The sequence below is a fragment of the Mastigoproctus giganteus genome, chromosome 4 (assembly GCF_048544385.1).
Source record: "Mastigoproctus giganteus isolate SK-2022 chromosome 4, ASM4854438v1, whole genome shotgun sequence".
NCBI lineage: Eukaryota > Metazoa > Arthropoda > Arachnida > Uropygi > Thelyphonidae > Mastigoproctus > Mastigoproctus giganteus.
The window spans coordinates 85,063,068-85,088,750 of NC_143578.1; the positions used below are offsets into that span (position 1 = coordinate 85,063,068).

The 25,683-nt window shown below is 37.5% G+C and overlaps 1 protein-coding gene across 1 annotated transcript in view; it reads left to right on the forward strand.

Moving 5' to 3' along the window:
* The first annotated feature begins 1,243 nt into the window (after nucleotides 1-1,243).
* The window catches only part of LOC150086881 (pre-mRNA-splicing factor ISY1 homolog), a 235,017-nt gene continuing 210,577 nt past the window's right edge, over nucleotides 1,244-25,683 (forward strand). Inside the window, exon 1 of the mRNA XM_090371648.1 lies at nucleotides 1,244-1,334. Coding sequence (XP_090227774.1) covers nucleotides 1,332-1,334 — 3 coding nt within the window. The 5' untranslated portion in view covers nucleotides 1,244-1,331. The remainder of the gene's footprint in view (nucleotides 1,335-25,683) is intronic.

The following is a 25,683-nucleotide window of genomic DNA, read 5'->3' on the forward strand; positions in this document are numbered from 1 at the left end:
ACTTGCTGTTTTTCTTAGCATCATTTGCGAAAGATTTCTCGTAATCTGCCTTCGCCTGCCTAACCTCTTTTGTGACCTGATTACAGACTAGCTTATATCTGACAAAGGCTTCTGAGTCGCTTGATAATTTATATGCATTCCATGCATTTTTCTTCTCTGTCACGAGTCTCATTAGTTCATATGATAACCAATTAGGCCTAAACCTTGAACAATATTTCTTTATAGGTATGAAACCTTTAGTAGCTTCCACGATTAATTCCTTGAATGCTTCCCGCTTAGAATTTACTGTTGGTAACATCGTCAGTTGATCCAAATATACAGAATTTATAAACAGTCTAAGACCATTGTGCTCACCTTTACGGAAGCAAAAACCGTTCCTCTACCCATGATGGTAATGATATCTTTAAGTAAAGCCCACATCAGTACACTGTGATCACTACTACCTAGTGGTTACTTTATCTGCAAATTCTTAATACAAGGGAATCACCAAAAAAGAGAAGAACGATGATGAGATTCATCTCATGACCCTGGGTATCCCAAGCCCATACTCACCAGATGTGAGTCCTTGGTTTTATATATTTTGTTTTGAAAAATGCTGATTCATCAATTTCAACTTCGATAGGTATTCCATTTTCTGAAATCCCCCTGGGTTAACTATCTTAATCAATTATCGATATCATGCAGATCTCCCTCAGATCTTTGCATTTTCCAATAACAGTGTTTTTTTTTTTTTTATCAAGAGCAATGCGATCTTGAGACCAATCTTAGGACCAGAAGTATAGAAATAATAAACTTTGAGATAACGTTAATGTACTATCATCAAAAAAATGACTTATATCTAATACTCTGTTTTAAGGGAACGTTTCTTACAATCCCATCTAAACATGTCAGTTTTACATTTTCTTTTTGTTAGTCGCATTTCAAGTTTACAAACTTTACCAAAAGCTGTACTTTGCAAAATGTGATTTTTCGCCAACCATGAAATCAAGTGATTAATATTGCCACTGCATAAATTCATCAACTCCTTTAAACGGTTATTTTTGACTTCTTCCTCAGAATAAACTGCATTTGATATGCAATTTGGAGGTTTTTGTCTGGACATAATGTAGAGTCTTAAAATTTTTTATGGCACCCATTGATAGGATTTAACCCAAATGAAAATTTAAAAAGTTAGCGGTTTAAGTGTTAAATATAGCGGATTTTGAGTATGCGGCTAGCGGGAAGCATTATTGAGAGTTGGCAACACTATTTGGAATAATTGATAAAGGAGGCTCTGTAAACAGTTTGTAAAAGTCGATTATTTTCTCTTAATCGTACTGTATAATCTAATAATGGTAAGTCTTATAAAAATAATGGAATATTTTCTAAGATGTCATTTGGAATATTTATTCGATTGTCAAATTATATTATTTAGCAATCAAATACATATGTAATGTTTTAGTTTTTTTTTTTTTTTTTGAGGCTTGATCTAAAGAGTATATTCTTCTGGTCTCGGCCTTCTGATTAGAGATAATCGGAAATAAGATGTATGATTGAGTAGTACATAAAATTTCCTGGTGTGGTTCGCCACATGGGGCTTGGATGCGTTCCCTTTTTCGTGTTTGAATGTAAACATTACATTCAAAGGCGCCTCCTTAGCCAGGTGGGAAGGAGCAGCAGTGCGTAGCACACTCTTCTTGATTAGACCGCGTTCGAACCCGTCACCACTAAATACGGAGAATGCGGAAAAGTCAGGGAATGACCACCGCATATCCTGGAGCAATATGGCCTTAGTTGATAATGCTCCTAAAAACCAAATAACAAACAAACAATTACATTCAAACACGGGGGATACAAGAACTAATAGTTTAACAGTAGCCGTAGTCAGAGGTGAAGGTGATTCTTGCACAACTATTAGAATAAGTAGCGACCTGGAGTGTTGGGGGTTTTAGGGACGGATGGCAGTCATCCTGAAATAGGTGGGTATATGGGATGTGTTAGGGTAACTAGGAGTAGGAGCATGTATGCTTGCATGTTTTTTTTTTTTTTTTTATGAAAACCCCAAACACGAAAGGTATCAAAACCTATAGTACTTAGTACCGTGCATGGATTGAAGGAGAAGTATGGGGGGAGGGGGATGCCGGAAACTTTGCTCTAGAGACTAAACATGGGTTTCACCACTTCAAGCCTCCAATAAGCAAAGTGGTGGTATTTCACCGGTTGATGAAAGTCATCTACCACCTTGTATACCAATGCTAGAAGTATAGTAAATAAATTTGAAGTGTTGGTCAAGACATCAAAGGCGGATATTGTTGGGATAGCAGAGACGTGGTTTCACACAGATATAAGGAATGCTGAACTGGAATTTGGAGAGTACAATGTGTACAGAAAGGATAGACAGGATAGAAAGGGAGGAGGTGTTATGCTGTTAATTAAGAAAAATATAAAATCAAAAGAAGTGCATCCTGTTGATATAGATGAACAGTGCACTGTTGAGTCAATTTGGAGTGACATAAGCACTGCGAAAGCAAAAATGAGAGTAGGAGTGTGTTATAGGCCTAATGACTCGAATGAGTACAATGAACAATTGTACAGAGAAATAGAGTAGGCTAGTAAATCGGAATGTCTTATAATGTGGGATTTTAACTTTCCAGATATTGACTGGAACTTGTGGGTTGGTCACTCACACACTAGTCAGACTTTTGTGGATTTATTGGATGATTGTTTTCTGCAGCAGCATATTCGAGAGGCAACCAGAGAAAGTAATACTCTTAATCTGGTTATCAGCAGTGATCATTCGTGTATTAAGAATTTGCAGATAAAGGAACCACTAGGTGGCAGTGATCAGTATACTGATGTGGGATTTACTTAAAGATTTAATTACCATCAGGGGTAAAGGAAAGGGTTTTTGCTTCCGTAAAGGTGAGTACAGTGGTCTCCGACAGTTTTTAAATTCTGTACAGTGGGATCAACTGACGATGTTACCAACAGTAAATTCTAAGTGGGAAGCATTCAAGGAATTAATCTTGGAAGCTACTAAAAGTTTCATACCTATTAAGAAATATTGTTCAAGATTTAGGCCTAAATGGTTATCTAATGAACTAATGAGACTCGTAACAGAGAAGAAAAATGCATGGGATGCATATAAATTATCAAGCGACTCAGAAGCCTATGGCAGATATAAGCTAGTCTGTAATCAGGTGACAAAGGAGGTTAGGCAGGCGAAGGCAGATTACGAGAAGTCCTTGGCAAAAGATGCTAAGAAAAACAGCAAGGATTTCTTTACTTATATAAACTCTAAAAGGAAGGGGATGGATCTGATTGGTCCACTTGACATCGATGGTTCGACTGTTGATGATCCTGCCCAGATAGCAAACAAACTGAATGAGTATTTTGCATCTACATTCACACATGAGGAATTATTAAGGTTTGAAAATGGCAGAAGGTTAGCAAATTGTAGCATGATACTTAATGATTTTGTAATAACTGAAAGCAAAGTGGAGGAGAAATTGTTGAAGTTAAACATAAGAAAAGCACCTGGGGTGGATGGGATCTATCCAGTTATATTAAAGGAGGCAGCAAGGCAACTAAGCAAACCCTTAGCCATAATTATGAGAGCATCCTTGGACTCAGGGGAGGTTCCCACAGACTGGAGATGTGCAAATGTATCCCCAATTCACAAAGGGGGATCGAAGGGTGACACGAGTAATTACAGACCAGTTAGTTTAACTTTTGTTCCGGGTAAAATAATGGAGTCACTGGTTAAAGATGCATTGCAGGATCATCTAGACAAGACTGCAGCAATAATTCAGACACAGCATGGGTTTGTGAAGGGAAAGTCTTGTCTGACAAATTTGATAGGATATTATGATGTGGTTACAAAGGAACTGGATGCAAAAAATAATTTTGATATCATATATTTGGATTTCAGGAAAGCTTTTGACACTGTTGCGCATGGAAGACTATTGTACAAATTGGAGCAGAATGGTATTAAGGGTAAGTTGCTACAATAGATAAAAGGATGGTTAAGTGGGAGAAGACAGAGGGTGGTAATCAATGGGTGCTGCTCTTGTTGGACTAATGTTATTAGTGGAGTCGCACAGGGTTCGGTGTTAGATCCACTGTTGTTTTGTATATTTATCAATGGTATTGATGAAGGTATATCAGGCTTAATGTCGAAGTTTGCAGATGATACAAAGGTTGGCAGGGTTGTTAATGACAGTAATGGCAGTGTGCTACTGCAACAGGATCTAGATAATTTGGCCAGATGGGCTAAGAAGTGGCAACTGAAGTTTAACCTTGACAAATGCAAAGTACTGCATATGGGTAGAAGTAACCCCAGAGAAACGTACTAGCTGTGTGGTACTAGACTTAAGGTGGTAGAAAATGAAAAAGACCTGGGAGTAATTGTGCAGTCAGATATGAAGTTTTCTGAGCAATGCAGACAGGCTGCCAGGGCAGGTCATGGGGTTTTGTCAATGATATATAGCAGGGAGAAGGTGGTGATTGGCCCTCTGTATAAGGCAATGATCAGGCCATGCCTTGAGTGCTGCGTACAGGTCTGGAGGCCTCATTTTAGGAAGGATGTAGATTTACTTGAGTGTGTACAGAGAAGGGCAACAAGATTGGTGAGGGGAATGAAGGGATCCTCTTACCAAGAGAGGCTTAAGTTCTGCAAATTGCAGTGGCTGGAGACTAGGCACCTGCGCAGTGATCTGATTGAGGTGTATAAGGCCTTGAATGGATTGAGCACGCTGAATTCTGATGGGATCCTTCCACTTGTTCAGATTACGAACCTAAGGGGGCATAAATTCAAATTAAGAAAAGACAGATGTAGAATAGAATAGATGTGCGGAAATTTGCCTTTAGCCATCGAGTGGTTAATTGCTGGAACAAACTTCCATCTGTCATTGTGGAAGTTGATAGGTTGAATAAATTTAAGGAGGAACTGGACAGGCATTTGGAGGGAATGGTGTGATTTTTTTTTTTTTTTTTTTTGGCTGATGCTGCATAAACTCATACACTTGCTTTCTTGCATCATATGCCACTACTACTACTACTACTACTATTACGGTATTATTTCGACTCATTTTTTCGTTGTTTGGATTTTAAGGTTAGTCGTAGGAACAACGAATAAAAAATAATGGTGAGATATTGAGTTACATTTAATAAACCACTGCAAATATTGTGTGCAGTGGTTTAATAAATTGTTTAGATCAGTGGCTGTCATTTTAGTGACATAATGACCTCTTTTAGCTTGAAACACTTTTTGCGGTCCAATAGGATTTTTTTTAAGCCCCAAGTTTCTAGAACCCAGGGGCTGTCATCTGGTGAGTATGGCATGGCACATCCAGGGTCCTGAGCTGGCTATCATCATACTTCTCTTTCTTGGTGATTCCCTTCTACTTCTGACTCTCTCTCAGAGTATTTCAGAAATTTTTTTTTTTTTTTGCCTGGTGCAGCATAAGCCTTAGGCTTCCTTGCACCATATGGCTAACAATAATAATAACGTGGGTACATCCGAGTACCGTGTTACGGGCTTGGACGGATTCAAGCAAAAGAAGTGTGGGTGTTTTTTTTTAGACCTTCATTTTTGGCTAGTGAAAAAAAGGTTAGGTTAGTTTGCGCGACTAATTCGGGACGGATTCAAGCAAAAAAAAAAAAAAAAAAAAACCGTGCCCGCAAAGTGGTACCCGTGATCCACAGTATAACCACCTTTAGGGGCCATGGACTACAGTTTGTGAAACGCTCTCCTAAAAGATTTAGCTCAGCTTTTTTTTATATAACTTTCTCCCATGATTCTGCTTTAATTGATGTAGAGTAGAAGAAAAAGGATAAAAGTAAGTTGAACATCAGAAATAAAATGAAAACCCCATCTCCAGAGTCCTGCATGACCCAACAACCTAAGTGCTGTTGCATTGGATTAAACATAAAATAACACAAAAAAAAAATTTGAACACAGAGACGTCAATGTTTAATTGCTTTTTATGCAATTACCGTTCTTGTTAGAATGAGGTGATATTAGCAAGTCCTGAAGAGTATTGTTTCAATTATGCGGTTGTGTTCAAAATTTTGTTCTGAATGTTATTATTATTATTAGTAATTTTGTAATTGCATATTTCATCCGACGACTCTTAAGAGTCATGCTTGACTTAGCAGGTGATGTCTTACTTTAATTCTGATTTCTGTTTATTTTTACTTTCTTTTAATACTGCATTAAACTGGGCAGAGTCACAGAGGTAAGTTATTTAATAAGAACCCTAGATAAATCTTTTTATATTTTTTCAACAGTTTGTTTGTAACTAGAAGCTTTGCTATAATTCTCCCAGTAATTCAGATTATCTAAATGACTAGATCTAGCTTCCAGTACAGGCAGAATTGGATTTGTAATATGGATGGTGGAAGAATAAATTATAAAATGAAATATATGCATTGTCACTTTGTTTAGCCCATAAAGAGTAGAGAGGAAAAAAAAAAAAACTGCTGACTTCAATCCACTTAGTATTGAAAACTGCATCATAACTGAAAAAAAAAAAAAATAAAATAAATAATAATGTATTTGATAAAAGGCAAACATTTCTTTGCTTACAATGAAGCACGTTTCTTGGCAGATAGAAGTATACATTGAGCAAAACTGTACTGATCTAATAATGATGGCTATGATGAACAATAGTCATGCTAATGACCAAGCAACTGGTTCCTATTGGATTTGGAAATGAGGGTAGTGATTTTCTGGAACTAAGGATATGTGCATTAGCATTAGTAGTGGCATGTGATGCAAGAAAGCAAGCGTATATAGCATCAGACAGAAATAAAAAAAAAAAAAAAAAACTACTTCCCATTTACCTATCCATCTGCTCCAAAGGTTTGTCCATTTATTCTTTGAATTTATTTAATTATTTAAACTATCAACTTCCATAATGACAGATGGAAGTTTGTTCCAGCAATCAATCACTCACTTGCTGGCTAAATGCAAATTTTCACACATCTATTCTGCAACTGTCTTCCCTCGATTTGAATTTATGACCCCTCAAGTGTGTAATCTGAGCAAGAGGAAGAATCCCATCAGCATTGAGCCTGCTCATAGCATTCAAAGGCTTATACACCTCAATCATATCACCTCGCAGGTGCCTAGTCTCCAGGCACTGCAATTTGCAGAACTTAAGCCTTTCTTGTTAAGGGCAACCCTTTTTTTCCCCTCACCAATCTTGTTGCTCTTCCCTGTACCCGTTCCAGAGGCTATTGTGTGGAGACCTAAAATGAGGTCTCCACACCTGTATGCAATTCTGAGGGTGTGGCCCGACCAGTGCCTTATATAAAAGGATAATCACCTCCTTATCCCTGCTAGCAAAGTTCCTGTATATCAGGAATGGCCAACTTAATTTCTGATGCGATCTGCTTTTTTCCTTCAAAATGTGCCGTGATCTACCATCTCAAAAATTTCATTGCACAAGGTGCACAAATTGAGGGATGACTGTATATTTAAAATTCGTCGTGATCGACCGAAATTAAATCCGTGATTGACTCGTTGGCCAACCCTGCTGTATATCATTGACAAGATTCCATGACCTACTCCTGCAGCCTGTCTGCACTGCCCAGAAAACTTCATATCTGACTGTACAGTTGCCCCCAGGTCTCTTTCACTCTCCACTGCCCAGTGTAGTATTGCACAGTTGGTACGCTACTCTGGGGTTATTGCTACCCATTTGCAGTATTTTGCATTTGTCAATGTTAAAACTTCAGTTGCCACTTCTCAGCCTATCTGTTTAACTTTTCTAGGTTCTATTGCAGCAGTGTGCCGTTGTTATTGTCATTAACAACTCTGCCAACTTTTGTATCATCTGGAAACTTGGACATTAAGCTTGTTATATCTTCATCAATGTCATTGTTAAATATAGAAAACAATAATGGGTCTAACACTGAACACTGGGGAACTCCACTAATAACATTAGTCCATGAAGAGCAGTGTCCATTGATTACCGCTCTCTGTCTTCTTCCACTCAACTATCTTTTTAACCATAGCAGCAACTTTCCTTTAATGCCATACTGCTCCAATTTGTACATCAGCCTATGTGCAACTGTATCAAAAGCTTTTCTGATATCCAAGTATATGATATCAAAATTATTTTTTGCATTCAGTTCCTTTGTGATTACATTATAGTATCAAATGAAATTGGTCGAGAGAGATTTTGCCTTAACAAACCCATGCTGTATCTGAACTATAACTTCTTTAACCGGTGACTCTATTACTTTCCCTGGAACAGAAGTTAAACTAACAGGTCTATAATTACCTGTCTTCCCCTTTGATCCTCCTTTGTGGAGGATCAAAGGGGAAGACAGGTAATTATAGCCAGGTGGGAAGGAGCAGCAGTGCATAGTACACGCTTCTTGATTAGACTGGGGCTTGAGCCCGTCACCACCAAATACGGAGGATGCAGAAAGGTCAGGGAATGACTACCGCATATCCCGGAGCAATAGGGCCTTAGTTGCTAATGCTCCTAAAAACCAAAATAACAAACAATAACAAACCTTATATAGATTACAAGGGCAAATTTAGTGGGTTTGCAAAGAGAGGGGGATTCGTGCACATTCTACCCTAGTTATTCCCAAATTTGCGTCACTCCTGTTATGCTTGGAGTTTGAAAGTCTGTGTTTGTAGTACATGCATAGAGTTTTTTTTTTCTAATTTTGCAGCACACCCAAAGAAGATTGAGACAAACCAAGATGCTGGGGCAAAGTTTGGGAACCATGGTAATCTACCCTCTCAATGATACACTAGTCAGTACAATATATACATGTTACGCGTGGATATGTCGCTGTCTATCTGTAGATTTTTTTCTCTGATTAATATTTTCCTTTTTTCCCCCAGACCTATTTTGAACTTTTCAACATGCTTAGAAGATTACCGTGTTTCTCCATATCAGATGGTGTGACCCAGGAGGATCAAGACCGGGTGCTTAGATGGTTCTGGGGGGCCCTCCCTTTTCCTACTAAAGGGATTCATGTACAGTTATAACAATTTAACAGATATTTTGGGACCCTCTTCTGCCTCAGAGCCCAAGTACATTGCATCCAGTGCACCCTTGTTTTACCTGGTTTTGAGAAGGAGGATAGTCAGTATCATCATTTTTGTTGTATAAATGGAAAATGAAGCTTTGCAGTTTTTCAAATATTTTATTGCCATATTAATTTTTCCTATAATTTATTGACTGTATAGTATTGGCATATTTATTGTTTTCCCCTGTTTCCCATGGAACCTTACCAACTGCAATTTTGCCAAGCAGTACTTTTCAGAATTGAATCCTCTGTTGTTGATAAGGGATCACATTTTAACAGAATTAAAATATTGACAGGCATTCCGAAACATATAAAATATAAGTTGATATGAATTTAAAATGGAATTTCTTGGAACTTCTTGGAATTTTATGTAAAAAAGGCTTATTTTTACATGGTTTAACTGCAAAATACATACACTGTCTGTCTAGCATTCCTGAGACTTAGTTGTGATTTTTTAGTATTGGTAATGGTAAATGATGCAAGAAAGTAAGCCTATACAGCATTAGCAAAAAAAAAAGGAAAAAAAATCCTATTTCACCTATCCATCCCCTAAGTTTATCTAGTTCTTCCTTGAATTTATTCAGACTGTTCACTTCCTCAACACAGAAGCTTGTTCCAGAAATCAACCAACCATTGGCAGTAAGCAACCTTCTGCACATCTGTTTCACAACCATCTTTACCTCACGGCCCCTCATGTGCATAGTGTTAGCAAGAGGAAGAATTCCCTCAGCACTGACCTTGTTTAATCCTTTCAACACCCCAGTCAAATCTCCTTGCAGGTGCCTAGTCTAGATGCATTTGCAGTTTGAAGCTTTTCTTGGTAAGAGCACCCTTTTGTTTTCTCATCAATAACCTTGACTGCATCTTGCTTAAAATGAGATTTCCACACCTGTATGCAGTACTCATGTAACCACTGCTTCTTACAATGGAATAATCACATCCTTATCTCTTGGGGACTCCACTAATAACATTAGTCAACGAAGAGCAGTGTCCATTGATTACCTCTGTCTGTCTTCTCTCACTCAACCATCCCTTTATCCATAGCAGCAACTTGCACTTAATGACACATTGCTCCAATTTGTAAGGCAGTCTTTTATGTGCAACAGTATCAAAAGCTTTCTTGAAAATGCTTAGGCAATATATGAAGCAATATCTTTTTTGCACTTTTCATGGTAGTTTTAGGCATTGTACAGAAAGCCTAGACATTCCATAGAATGCTGGATTACACACATTGCAGGTAGCGTATACATTAAATAACTAGTGTTTTAGGGCATTTGTTCCATATGTGTCTGTTGTCATCACCATGTCCATCTGCATATAACTCCCAGTGGAAAAATTTTGATGAAATATTATTTTTGGTTCTTTTAAAAAGATTTGTCATGTGGTCACAAATTTCATTAAAATAAAGCCAATAGAAATTTAGCAATGTTTTTCATAAAATTTTGAGTTAGTGTTAGTGAGGCCAAATGATGCAAGGAAGTAGTGTTCCCAATCAGCGAAAAAAAAAAAAAAATACTAATAATATAAGATTATTAACATTTTTTTAAATTCCCACAAGGAACAACCATCTAACTCCACTTTGAATTTAGTCTGACTATTGCTTTATCACATTGAGAGGCAACTTATTCCAGTGTTTGACAATCCCCTACCCATAGAGTTATCTCTATAACGAGTAGTCCACAAGTAAGGAATCTATTTTGAGTAACTGCTGATGTAAATATAAGTTATTTAAAAAATAGTTCATAATCTTTTTTTTAAAATTGTTTAAGAATAATTTGACTATCAAAAAATTACCGTGAGTAAAGTGAACAGACGCTCTGGATTATGCAGGACATCCTGGATTTTAGTCGTTTGCCCTGCATTGCAAACCGTCCCGGAAAATGCGCCGTATTGGACATGTAGCCTCCATACTTATATCATGAATCACGATTTTGCATTTTTTATTTTATTCTGCATCCTTGCGACATCTTTAATCTCATGATACTGCTGGCTGACCACGTAAACAGTCATTTCACATCTGTCATTTGTGATTGAAGTGCAATTTTGCTAATTCTTGCATAGAATTTTATGAAGAAATAGCAAATAAGGGAGAATTATTAAAAAAAATTTGCTGTGCGGAAAAATATATTTAATTATATTATTTAATTTATATTGTTTTTATTGTTCAAAGAAGTATCTATTATTATTATTTCACAGAAATTCCTATATAAATTGGTATTTCTGTGAAATAAAAGAAATACATGTGGGAAAAAAAAAAAACAAATATAGGCTATATTTGTTTTTTTAAGAATGTGATATTTTATTTTATAAGTTTAGTTTGATTTATATTTTGTATGTGAATATTTTTTTATAAATAAAAAATTAAAAAAAAATATGTGTACATTGCTTTTTTTTTATTATTATTTTTTTTTATTAAAACTCCAAACATGAGAGATATTAGAACCTATAGTACTTAGTACCGTGCTTGGGTTCGAGGTTGAGAAGACGAGAGAAGATATTTGTTGACATTACTCTTGAACTTCTGTAGACTGTAATTTTCAGGAAATACATATGAAGGAAGGTTGTTCCAGAAAACGGCAGTTGAATGAATAAATAAGGAAGATGAAAAGTTTGGTTCTGTGAGTTTGAAGTTGGACAGTAAATGGATGTTGGCTGGTGGCGGCATGTGTTTGGACTGTTTTGAAAGAGAGAGAGAGAGAGAGAGAGAGAGCTGGAATTATAGAACCCAGTTCAGAAGAACAGTGCTCATGGAAGTATCTGTAGAAAAGGCATGCATATTGAACAAACTTCCAGAAACAGTACATCTATGAGACAGCGAGTGGAGAGACTCTGTTACAGACGATTCATTAATTAATCTAACTGCCCTCTTCTGAATGGAATCTAGAAGCCCGAGAGAGGTTTTGGGGGCACCGCACCAGATGTGGGAACAATATTCCATGGCAGGATGGATTTGCGATTTATACAGAGTGAACAGCTGTTTGGAAGGAATGTAATGCCGAGAGCAAAAGAGAAAACCAAGTTTTTTAGATGCAGAGGAAGCAATATTTGTAATGTGCTTGTGTCAGGAGAGATTAGAAGTCAGGGTAATCCCCAAAAGAGATATATCAACTTTACTAGAAATTGGAGTGTCACCAAAGATAAGCATAGGAGCAGAAGAATCTTTTTTGCAAGGTATAAGACAAGACTGAGTTTTAGAAGGATTGAAATCAACAAAGTTGTCATTGCCCCACTGGAGAATTACCTAGAGATTGGCATTTAAGGAATTGGTAGCAGGTATTCGAGAAGTTGAAGCTGATTGAGCAGGACAAGGTTTCTCAAAATGGAAAGTGGAATGCAATCTGCTATCATCGGCAAAACTGTGGATAGGATTTCCAGTCAGTGGAAGAAGATTAAGTTAGAAGACAGAGAGCCATCTACCATCACCCTCACTGAGCGACCAGACAGAAAACTGGATAACCAATTACAAAAAACAGTTGGCAAACCATAAGATGGAAGCTTGTTTAGAAAACCTTTATGCCAAACACGATCGAAAGCCTTTGAGATGTTGAGCAACTGCTTGTGTTTCACCGAACTTTTCCATTGACTCTGTCCATAAATGGGTAACATAAGCCAGAATATCACCAGTGGATTGATACTGAGGGAATCCATACTGGCGATCGTTGATCAGACTGATGGTTTTTAGGTATTTTAAGAGTTGGTGGTTAATTGATTTCTCCATTACTTTAGAAAGAGTAGAAGTAATTGCAATGGTGCGATAATTGGATTGGAGGGATTTGTCATCCTTCTTAGGAACTGGCTGGATATGAGCAAATTTCCAAACAGAAGGAAAAACACCTTTGGAATAAGAAAGTGAAAAAAGGTGACAAAGAACAGGAGTAAGTTCAGGAGCACAGGTTTTGAGAACACGTGGAAAAATACCATCAGGACCTCGAGCTTTCTTAGCATCAATATTCGTCAAAATCCTTCTGACATCCTTTTGATGGAAGACAACAGGAGGCATTGAATGGAATGTATTGGGAATGGTGGGAGGTGTTTTACCAAGATCATTAATACACAAGTTGGAAGAAAAATGGGATGCCAGCAGGTCAGCTTTATCTTTGGCTGAAGTGACAAAAGAACCATCTGGTTTTGACAGAGGTGGGAGCAGAGATGAGCAAATGTTGCAGCAAATAGCTTTGGCAAGAGATCAAAATGATCAGCTACCATTTGGACAAGAAGCAAGTTTTCTACTCTTAGCCTGTTCAAAATCTAGTTTGGACTGATTAATAACTGCTTTACAATTGTTGCAAGCTTTGGTGTAGGCAGAAAATGAAACTGAAGAATTGGAAACAAGCCAATTACGATATGCAACATTCTTCTCCTGAATGGCCTTAGCACATTTATTGGAAAACAAAGGTTTAGATAAAGGACAAGATTTTAAAGTGGAGTGTGGAATAAAGGATTCCATTCCTACAAAAATAATTTCACTGACATGATCTGAGTAAATGTTGATATCAGAAGTTTTGAAACAGTAGTCTGACCAAGGAAAAGAAATCTCGCAGGTCATCCTATTTTGCATTCTTGTAATGCTAAAGAACACAAGGTTGGGAATAGCCATGAGATAAAGGCTCCAATGGAGAAGAGACAATTAGCAAGTTGTGATCTGAGGTGCCTAAAGGACCCCTCATTTCGACCATGTACTTCGAAGGGTTGTTTGTGAGAAAAAGATCAAGCTTATTGGCTTGGGATTGTATGGTATTCTTGTAGGTATTTGAACAATCTGTGCAAGGTCATTAGTAATTGCAAAAACCTCAGCATCTCGACCAGCTGGGTCGGTGTGACTAGAAAACAGAAGAAGAAAACTTAGAAGCCAGCTGGAGTTGTAAACATTAAAATCACCATGGAAAATTGCCTCACTGTTAGGAAAGTTGGACTGGAGAAAGTCAAGTTGCAAAGAGAGGAAGTCAAAGAGGTCCAAGTGATTAGTGGAGTTGACAGAACGGTAGAGACAACAGATGAATTTGACAGAATGAGGTAGAGAGAGAGAGAGAGATTTTAAGCCAGAGAAGATTGAAAAGAGGAGATTCCATATTACCTAGTCTCTGACAGGGAATATCAGTACGGACATATGCACAAGTACCACCTTTGAGGCAAAAGGAATCATACAGCGAATAATTTGGGCAACTGAGATGACAGTTGTTGAATCAACCGATAACTGAGATTCTTTCAGAAAAAGTAGATGGGGTTTGGCAGACTGCAAGTGGAAATGGACATCGTTGAGATTTGTGAAATGGACTAGGAAATGTTTGGGAGGTTTAGATCTTTTTGCAGATAAGCTTACTCTATTAGTTCTTCAAATTGCAGCATCTGCAGACTAGGCACCTGCGAGGTAATCTGATTGAGGTGTTTAAGGCGTTGAATAGATTAAGGTCATCGCTGATGGGATTTTTTCCTCTTGCTCAGACCATACATATGAGGGAGCACAAATTCAAGTTGAGGAAGGATGGTTACAGAATAGATGTGCAGAAGTTTGCCTTTAGCCAGTGGGTAGTTGATTGCTGGAACAAGCTGCTGTTTGTTGTGGAGTTGACGCCTTATATAAATTAAAGGCAGAACTAGACAAATTATTGGAGGGAATGAATAGATGAAATCGGAGGTGGTTTTATTTTTTGGCTGATGCTGTAAAAGCTTGATTTCTTGAATCATTTGACACTATTAGTGCTAATGACAAGTTTTAGGAAATATGTGAGATGAGAGCTACATTGTGCTTGTTTATTCCTGGTGCCTTCCTGCTGGCTCCCTCCACTCCTCCCAGTTTGATCCAGAAGCTAGTAGTAATAGTGTTTGAGATGGCAGCAAAAGCAGATAAAACAGTGTTTTCTTATGGATGAATATTACAGAGAATTAGTGAGTGAAATATGTCATGCTAAAAGTGCAACAAAGAAGGAGGCTTGTCATTACTGGTTGTTAAAAAAATGTTGTAATGGTCATTTAACAGAAACAAAAGACATACAGCCAATAAAGGAAGTAGTGTGTTGTGTTTTATATGTTTGAGTGAGTTTTTTTTTTATTTGCTTCACGAGACACATCAGTCGATGGGAACATTGGGCGAAATCCTATGATTAAGGAACTGTCTAACGGGTACAAGAATATTAGTCGATTTGATATTGAACTGTATATCCACCTGTGTGAACCTTGCCAGCAAACACAGAACTATAAGAAAGGAGTTGTGGTTAAACCAATAATTTCTTCTGAATTTAATGTGTGTTGCCAAGTTGACCTAACTGATTTCCACACCCACCTCGACAGTGAGTACAAATTTATAATGGTTTACCAGGATCATCTAACAAAACTTATGGTGCTTAAAGCTCTCAAAACAAAAAGAGCTGAAGCGGCAGCTTACAATCTTATAGACATTTTTACGCTTATCGGTGACCTTCAATCCTGAAATCTGATAATGGCAGTGAGTACTCCAACAATGTTGTTTCCAGCCTTAAGGATTACTGGTCCCAACTTAAATTGTGAATGGAAATCTTGCCATAGCAAGAGCCAGCAGATTGTAAAATGGGCGATCCAAGATATAGGGGCGCCTCCATAGCCAGGTGGGAAGGAGCAGCAGTGCGTAGCACATGCTTCTTGATTAGACCGGGGTTAGAGCCCGTCACCACCAAATACCGGAGGATGCAGAAAGGTCAAGGAATGACCACCGCATATCCCGGAGCAATATGGCCTTAGTTGCTAATGCTCCTAAAAACCAAATAACTGACTAACTAACCAAGATATAGGAAACATGCTCACTACATGGATGAAAATGAAAAACTTCCATTTGGAGTTAAGGCATACAATTTGTCCAGTTAATGAAAAATAGAGCCTACTGTGCTGGTTTCAAGAGATCATCATATGAGGCTCTATTCAGCTGCAAAGTTAAGGTTGGGTTGAGTACATCAAATCTTCCTCAGGAAGTTATGCAAACCAGTGAAGATTTGGAAAAGATTAATTCATAGCCTAGCACTCTGAAGTGTTAGAATCCCTTAACAGTTCATCATCACTACAATCCCCTACAATGGAAGCATCGAAGTTATGCAAACCAGTGAAGATTTGGAAAAGATTAATTCATAGCCTAGCACTCTGAAGTGTCAGAATCCCTTAACAGTTCATCATCACTACAATACCCTACATAGAACAACAGGCAAAGACGACGCTACAATGGAAGCATAGTCTTTGCTTATTTGTTCTAAAGCTACGAGAGGGCTCACCAGTGCCCAGTTTGTGGTTAACAATATTCATGTAATCTGTGGCAACCATACTGGAGCGATGATGGGGGAAGAAGGTTATGGGGTTAGTCATTTTTTGTCCTCTTCATATCAACAACAAAAATGCTGCAAATGGTTGACAAAATGCAAAGGATAACATAGAACAACAGGCAAAGAAAATGAAAAGACTGACAAGTTTCTGCCTTGACAAGGGGCCACAGTTCAAGTTCCTATACCTGAGGTAGATAAAGGTAGAGGAGATGCTCACAGTATTTTGGACATGGCAAGTGAAGGTTTCTATAAGTTGGGGACATCACAAGGAGTTTTAAAGCAGTTATATGCAAGATCACAGTTTTTTTTTTTTTTATGTGGGGAACATTCTACCATGGAGTCATGGATTTTGAAGACCTATACAGATGAAGGGAACTGAAATTAGGAAAATGAGTGGTCTAGATCGAACAACAAATTTAGTCCGAACGAGCAAGCGCTGATCATGACAGACATTTTAGTAAAAGAGCAAACCTGTCCATCCAACGGAAAAAAACCAAGGAAGCAGATAGTCCCCTGGTGGTTGCTCTGAACTGACTATACTCAGGAGAAGGGCAAGTAGGCATTTTCAAAGAGCCAGAACATCTTGGCCACAAAATTGAGGTGGATGCACTGAGAGATTCATATAGAAGTGCTTCCCAACCTTTTTCTTGTCAGGGCACACTTGGAAAATTATAATTTTTGTATGGCACAGAAATAAACTGGGGCAGATTGAGGTGTCTATAGGGACTTCGTTAAAAAATTTATTACATTTGTGTTATATTATATATATAATTATGATAAGAAAAGTAAAATATAAACACTATGGATGATATTAAATATTTAATACTAAATTCATACAGAACTTCAGAATAAAATCTTTTCAAATTTTTTAAATGAGAAACTTGAGCTTGCTTCTGTGAACATAACATTTTTATATCTGGTTTTATTCTTGAAATGGCTACGCATAATTCCTGATCCAAACTTTTTAATGATGATCTTCGAATTCTTGATAGTCACCATCGATGAGAAACTTTGTTTGCACAAATAGGTGGTAGCAAATAGAAGAAGAGTGTCAACTGCTTTTTCTTCGATTGAAGGAAACTCCTTTCTCGCCATTAACCAAAGTTCGGATAACTTGATTTTCTTTAAATTGTACTTGAAGGGTGTGATCATTTCTTAAATCTAACAGCTCTTCTTTTCTTTCATTCATAAATGTAATGCTGGAATTTCTAGGGAAAGCGAATGGATTTTGAAATCCAATCAAATTTTTTTACATCAAGTATTTCAAAATAGTGATGAAGTTTTCTCTCAAGCAAACACAAATGTTGCTCTACTAATCCCAGTAATTCTTCTTTAGGATTTAAATTATAACACCGATTAAACATAAGTGATCTGTTTATAACCTCATTTTTCCGAAGTTGAATTTTTTCTTCGAATCCATAAACTTTGTCCATACACATTAGTACGTTTCATGTGATCCTTGCAATTTTTGATTTAGCTCATTCAGGTGCTCAAAAATATCAGTTAAGTAAGCTAGTTTTTGGAACCAATAAATATTCTTCATTAAATCTGCAAAGTAAGAATTATTCATAAAAAACATTTTTAACTCTTCTCTTAGCTATACACTCATGATAACTCTTCCTTCGGACAGCCAATGTACTTGAGTATGAAATAGAAGAGAGTGGTATTCCGATCCCATTTCTTCACACAAAACTGAAAACATGTGACTTTAACAGCTTGAATTTTATTAAATTCACCATCTTGATAACATCATGTAATGTGGAATTCAGATCCACAGGCAAACTTTTAGATACAAGGGCTTCTCTGTGAATAAAATCTAATCTACATTCACACATGAGGAGTTGTTGAGGGAGGGGAATGCCAAATGTGAATTAAACTCTGGCAGTGAGCTAGATGATTTTGTAATAACTCAGAGCAAAGTGGAGGAGAAATTGTTGAAGATAAACATAAAGGCATCTGAGGTGGATGGGACCTATCCAGTTATATTAAAGGAGGCAGCAAAGGAAGTAAGCAAACTCTTAGCCATAATTATGAGAGCTTCCTTGGACTCGGAGGATGTACCCATAGACTGGAGATGTGCAAATTTGACCCCTAATTCACAAAGGAGGATCAAAGGGTGACACAAGTAATTACAGACCTGTTAGTTTAACTTTTGTTCCAGGGAAATTAATGGAGGCACTGGTTAAAGTAGCTTTGCAGGATCATCTAGACATGACTTCAGTTATAGCTCAGACACAGCATGGGTTTGTTAAGAGGAGTGCTTGTCTGACCAATTTGATTGGATACTATGATGTGGGGCGCCTCTGTAGCCAGGTGGGCAGGAGCAGCAGTGTGTGTAGCACATGCTTCTTGATTAGACCGGGGTTCGAGCCTGTGACCACCAAAAATGGAGGATGCGGAAAGGTCAGAGGATGACCACCGCATATCCCCGGAGCAATATGGCCTTAGTTGCTAATGCTCCTAAAAATCAAAAAACAAACAAACAAACATACAAACTATGATGTGGTCACAAAGGAACTGGATGCAAAGAATAATTTTGATATCATATATTTGGATCTTAGAAAGGCTTTTGATACTGTTGCACATGGAAGACTGCTGCACAAATTGGAGCAGTGTGGCATTGGAGGCAAATTGCTGCTATGAATAAAGGGATGGTTGAGTGGGAGAAGACAAGAGTGGTAATCAATGGACACTGCTCTTCGTGGACTAATGTTATTAATGGAGTCTCCCACGGTTCAATGTTGGGTCTATTGTTGTTTTCTGTATTTATTAATGATATTGATGATGGTATATCAGGCTTAAACAGTTCTTGAATCACTGATGAAATCTATGAACTTTGTAAATACTACCATGCATAAGGCCTGATGTAGCCAAGTGGTCAGGAGTGAGAGTGCACAGCACGCGTTCCTTGAGTGGACCGGGGTTTAAGCCGTGACTACTAAATACAATAAATATTTGTATTGACAATTTATTGGCAACTCTACTGACTTGGTTGTCATGCCGGAGTATAAACATAAAATTGATTTATTTTTTTTAATGTCCAAGTTTGCAGACGATATGAAGGTCGGCAGCGTTGTTAATGACATTGACAGTACACTGCTGCAACAGGATCTAGAAAAGTTGAGCAGATGGGCTGAGAGGTGGCAATTGAAGTTTGACATGGACAAATGAAAAGTACTGCATATGGGAAGCAGTAACTGTAGAGTAACTTATCAATTGTGGGACTACACTGAGAGTGGTAGAGAATGAAAAGGACATGGGAGTAATTGTGCAGGGATATGAAGTTTTCTGAGCAATGCAGACGGTCTGCAAGAGTAGCTCATGGTGTTTGTCAATGATATACAGGAATTTTTCTAGCAGGGATAAGGAGCTGATTATCCCCTTGTATAAGGCAGTAGTCAGGCCACACCTTGAATATTGTATATAGGTCTGGAGGCCTCATTTTACAATGTCTGGAGATTAGGCACCTGCGAGGTGATCTGATTGAGGTGTATAAAGCCTTGAATGGTTTGAGCATGCTCAGTGCTGATGGAATTCTTCCTCTTGCTCAGAATAATTGCCTGAGAGAACATAAATTCAAATTGAGGAAAGACAGTTGTAGGATAGAAATGCAGAATTTTGCCTTTAGTCAGCAGGTGGTTGATTGCTGGAACAAAGTTCCATGTGTTGTAGAAGTTGATAGCTTAAATAGATTCAAGGCAGAACTAGACAAACATTTGGAGCAAGTGTTTGGATGAAATGAGAAGGGTGTTTTTTTTGGCTGATACTCTATAAGCTTGCTTCCTTGCATCATGTGTCTTTGCTAATGCTAAAACAGTGTATTACCAGAATTTCCGGCTTTTCAGAACGAACTCTTGATGCAAAACCTTTAACGCTTCCGATCATTGCGGCTGCACCATCGCTATACAAGCTTAAGCAATCTTTCCATGATATTTTATTTGTCTCAAAGTATTCATTTACCACTTTGAATATTTCATCTCCAGTAGTGTGATTTGGCAGTTAGCATTAGTAGAGGCATATGATGCGAGAAGCAAGCTTATGCAGCATCAGCCAAAAAAAAAAAAAAAAACACTTCCTCTTCACCCCTCCGTTCGTTCAAAATACCTGTCCAGCTGAGCCTTAAATTTATTTAGGCTATCAACTTCCACAACAAGGGATGGAAGTCTGTTCCACCAACCAACTACCCGCTGGCTAAAGACAAATTTCCATACATCAATCCTACATCTGTCTTTCCTCAATCTAAATTTATGCCCTCTCAGGTGATTATTCTGAGCAAGAGGAAGAATCCCATCGGCATTGAGCATGCTCAAACCATTCAAGACTTTATACCCCTCTATCAGATCACCTCACCGGTGCCTAGTCTCCAGACACTAATTTGCAAAACTTAAGCCTTTCTTCATAAGAGTAACCCTTTGTTCCATTCACTAATCTTGTTGCCCTTCTCTGTACTCGTTCCAGCAGCTCTACATCCTTCTTGAAATGAGGCCTATAGACCTGTATACAGTACTCAAGGTGTGGCAAGGAGAGGGAATAATCACCTCCTTATCCCTGCTAGAAAAATTCCTGTATATCATTGACAAGACACCATGAGCTACTCTAGCAGCCCGTCTGCATTGCTCAGAGAACTTTATATCTACCTGCACAATTATCCCTAGGTCCTTTTCATTCTCTACCACTGTCAGTGTAGTACCACAGAATTGATACGTTGCTCTGGGGTTGCTGTTTCCATATGTAGTACTTTACATTTGTCAATGTTAAACTTCATTTGCCACCTCTCAGCCCATCTGCTCAACCTTTCCAGATCCTGTTGCAGCATCATAGCGTCAGTACTGTCCTTAACAACCCTGCCAACCTTTGTATCGTCTGCAAACTTGGACATTAAGCTTGATATACCATCATCAGTATCATTTATAAATACAGAAAACAATAATGGACCCATCACTGAACCCTGAGGGACTCCACTAATAACATTAGTCCACGATGAGCAGTGTCCATTGATTACCACTCTGTCTGTCTTCTCCCCCTCAACCACCCCTTTATCCATAGCAGCAATTTGCCTCCAATGACACACTGCTGTAATTTCTGCAGCAGTCTTCCATGTGCAACAGTATCAAAAGCCTTTTTAAGATCCAAATATATAATATCAAAGTTATTCCCTGCATCCAGTTCTTTTGTGACTGCATCATAGTATCCAATCAAATTGGCCAGGCAAGACATTCCCTTAACAAAGCCATGCTGTATCCGAGCTGTAACTGAAGTCTTGTCTAGGTGATCCTGCAGTGCTTCTTTAACCAGTGCCTCCATTAATTTTCCTGGAACAGAAGTTAAACTCACAAGTCTATAATTACTTGTGTCAGCCTTTGATCCTCCTTTGTGAATTGGGGTCACATTTGCACATCTCCAGTCTATGGATACCTCCCCTGAGTCCAAGGAATCTCTCATAGAACGAATAATTTTCTTTCAAGCATTTCTCTTCAATGATTCTAATTAGTGCTATTAATTGAGCACAGTTACTATTGTCTGTAGATGCATGAATATGCAATGAAAATTTTTTTTAGATTCCATAATCCTCTGAATTAATTTTGTTTATATGTCATATGATATGTCTTCAATGCGTCTACTAATAATGTTATTTGAAAGTGGCACTTTTTTTTCAGTTTCCTTTGATTCTCTTGCCCCAAGCATAGTGTTAACAATTTCAATGCAGACTGGTAAAATAAGCGATACTGCAATCGTGTATGAGGCATTTTGGATTTGGCTGCCATTTAGGTGACCTTATAACTAGCCTCTTGCGATCGATTTGATACTGTTGTAACAAATTAAAAAATATTCAAATCTTTTTCTGCAAATTCAAATTAAGAAAAGACATGTAGAATAGATGTACAGAAATTTGCCTTTAATGACACCATTCCCTCCAAATGCCTGTCCAGTTCCTCCTTAAATTTATTTAACCTATCAACTTCCACAATGACAGATGGAAGTTTGTTCCAGCAATTAACCACCTGCTGGCTAAAGGCAAATTTCCGCACATCTATTCTACATGTCTTTTCTTAATTTGAATTTATGCCCCCTTAGGTTCGTAATCTGAACAAGTGGAAGGATCCCATCAGAATTCAGTGTGTTCAACCCATTCAAGGCCTTATACACCTCAATCAGATCACCGCGCAGGTGATATCTCCAGCCACTGCAATTTGCAGAACTGAAGCCTCTTTTGGTAAGAGATCCCTTCATTCTCCTCACCAATCTTGTTGCCCTTCTCTGTACACGCTCAAACAAATCTATATCCTTCCTAAAATGAGGCCTCCAGACCTGTATGCAGTACTCAAGGTGTGGCCTGACCATTGCCTTATACAGAGGGACAATCACCTCCTTCTCCCTGCTAGCAAAATTCCTATATATCATTGACAAAACCCCGTGACCTGCCCTGACAGCCTGTCTGCATTGCTCAGAAAGCCCATACTCATCTGGTGAGTATGGGCTTGGCACACCCAGGGTCCTGAGCTAGATATCATCATTTTTCTCTTTCTTGGCGATTCGCTTCTCTCTCTCTCTCTCTCTCTCTCGGTAACTCAGAAAATTTTTTTTTTTCTTTCCTGGTGTAGCAAAAGTCTCAGGCTTCCTTGCACCATATGGCTGATAATGATAATATGGGTCGAGAAAAAGAATAATTATCAGAGCATACAAATCCATATTTGTTATGTTTGGCCCCCATTATATTGCTTAAATAGCAGCTTTATTTTTATTTTTTGGACTACTTTGTTTGTCCTTTGAATCTGATTACTTTCTAGCTCTCTTCAAAATGTTTTCCATTATGGTTGGTAAATAAATATCTACAAAAGTTAAATTTGGTTAAATATAAAGTATTAATGAAGCAGTTTAATAAATTTACAGCAATACCTTGCACAGTATGGTTGATGCTTTGGAAAAAACTATTGATACTGCTGACTGAATCAGCACTAAACAGGGAATAGTTTCAGTGGGAAAAATAATAATGCATGGGGATCATTATAAGTACTGATTGAAGTCGCACTGTGCGAGGTATTGCTGTATTTTTAATAATTATTTGTTTTTAGATATAAACATTGATTTTTATTTCTAAAAGTAAGCCATTATACATATTATAATACGTATTACAAACTTATTATACATATATATCTTTTCAGTAGAATAATGTGAAAGTTAGTCCAAAATAATTCAAAAAAACCAATAAGCAAAACAAAAAAATTGTGACTAAAGTAAATAAAATTAATTTTTTCACACCGGTAAGAGAAAAACATTATCGTATTATTTAAAATGTTTTTCTGAGTTTCTGATTATTTTTAAATTATAGAAATTTTTCTTGCATAAGAAATGATTTAAATCGTTTTTTGCCTTGCATTAAAAAGATATTTTTCAAATTTAAGTTTAAAAAAAAAGAGTAAATGAAAAAAAAGAAAGAAAACATGATTTTTATACTTCTCTTCCAACAAAGGTCAGAATGAAGTGCTTATAAACTAAAATCCGTGGATGTTGGAAATCACATTCAGCTATACCTGATTAGCGATACTACAATTCATTCTAATTAGGCTATTAATTATATCTTTTCCTATAATAAAATTAATTGTGCAACAGTTCAATAAATTAATATACTAAAATAAATTAATTGTGCAACAGTTCAATAAAATTTCGAACTGTTGCACAAATCGGATTTGGTTTTTTATAACTATGAAAATTTTATAAAATTAAATCTCTCGCTGGAATAAAGTAATCTTCCTGCAGCACACTAGCATGCTGCAACACACCAGTTAGGAAGGTCTAATATAGAACTCTCAAGAATCAGCATACAGCTTACATTAGAGATAAGAAAAATAATCCTGGAGGAACACTTGGTGGGAACTTCTGGAAACAATGATCCTTGGGGAATTGTCTACAGAATACCTGCCAACAACCTGCCAACCCTAACCTTGTGTTGGGTAGAATCTTTTTTGATTAGACAATATTATCCAGACTGAGCCTGGGGACTATTTCCCTACCCAGATTGACATCATGAAAGAAAATACTGATCATGGCAATGTCAATATAGAACCTCTGTTTACTATAGAATTAGAAATACACTATCTAAAACCAAGAATAATAAGTGCCCAGGTTTTGTCCTATTAGAGGTTGAAATAATCGAAAAAACTAGCTGAAATAGTACCTAACAAATTAATAGACTTATACAGTTGTATAAGTCTATTAATGAAATAATGAGACTCATGGCAGAGAAGAAAAATGCATGGGATGTATATACATTATCAGGCAACACAGAAGCCTATGGCAGATATAAGCTAGTCTGTAATCAAGTCACAAAGGAGGTTAGGCAGGCGAAGGCAGATTAAGAGAAATCTTTAGCAAAGGATGCTAAGAAAAACAGCAAGGATTTCTTTACTTATATAAACTCTAAAAGGAAGGGGATAAATCAGATTGGTCCACTTGATATCGATGGTTCAACTGTTGATGATCCTGCTCGGATAGCAAACAAACTGAATGAGTATTTTGCATCTACATTCACACATGAGGAGTTATTAAGGATTGAAAATGGCAGAAGGTTATCAAATTGTAGCAGGGTGCCTAATGATTTTGTAATAACTGAGAGCAAAGTGGAGGATAAATTGTTGAAGTTAAACATAAGAAAGGCACACGGGGTGGATGGGATCTATCCAGTTATATTAAAGGAGGCGGCAAAGGAACTAAGCAAACCCTTAGCCATAATTAAGAGAGCATCCTTGGACTCAGGGAAGGTCCTCACGGACTGGAGATGTGCAAATGTATTCCCAATTAACAAAGGGAGATTGAAGGGTGGCACAAGTAATTACAGACCAGTTAAAATCCGGGTAAAATAATGGAGTCACTGGTTAAAGATGCATTGCAGGACCATCTAGACAAGACTGCAATTATAGTTCAGACACAGCTTGGGTTTGTTAAAGGAAAGTCTTGTCTGACAAATTTAATTGGATATTATGATGTGGTTACAAAGGAACTGGATGCAAAAAATAATTTTGGTATCATATACTTGGATTTCAGGAAAGCTTTTGACACTGTTTGCAGATGGAAGACTACTGTACAAATTGGAACAGAATGGTATTGGGGGTAAGTTTCTACAATAGATAAAAGGATGGTTGAGTGAGAGAAGACAGAGGGTGATAATCAATGGGTGCTGCTCTTCGTGGACTAATGTTATTAGTGGAGTCGCACAGGGTTCGGTGTTAGGTCCCTGTTGTTTTGTATATTTATCAATGATATTGATGAAGGTATATCAGGCTTAATGTCGAAGTTTGCAGATGATACAAAGGTTGGCAGGGTTGTTAATGACAGTAATGGCAATGTGCTACTGCAACAGGATCTA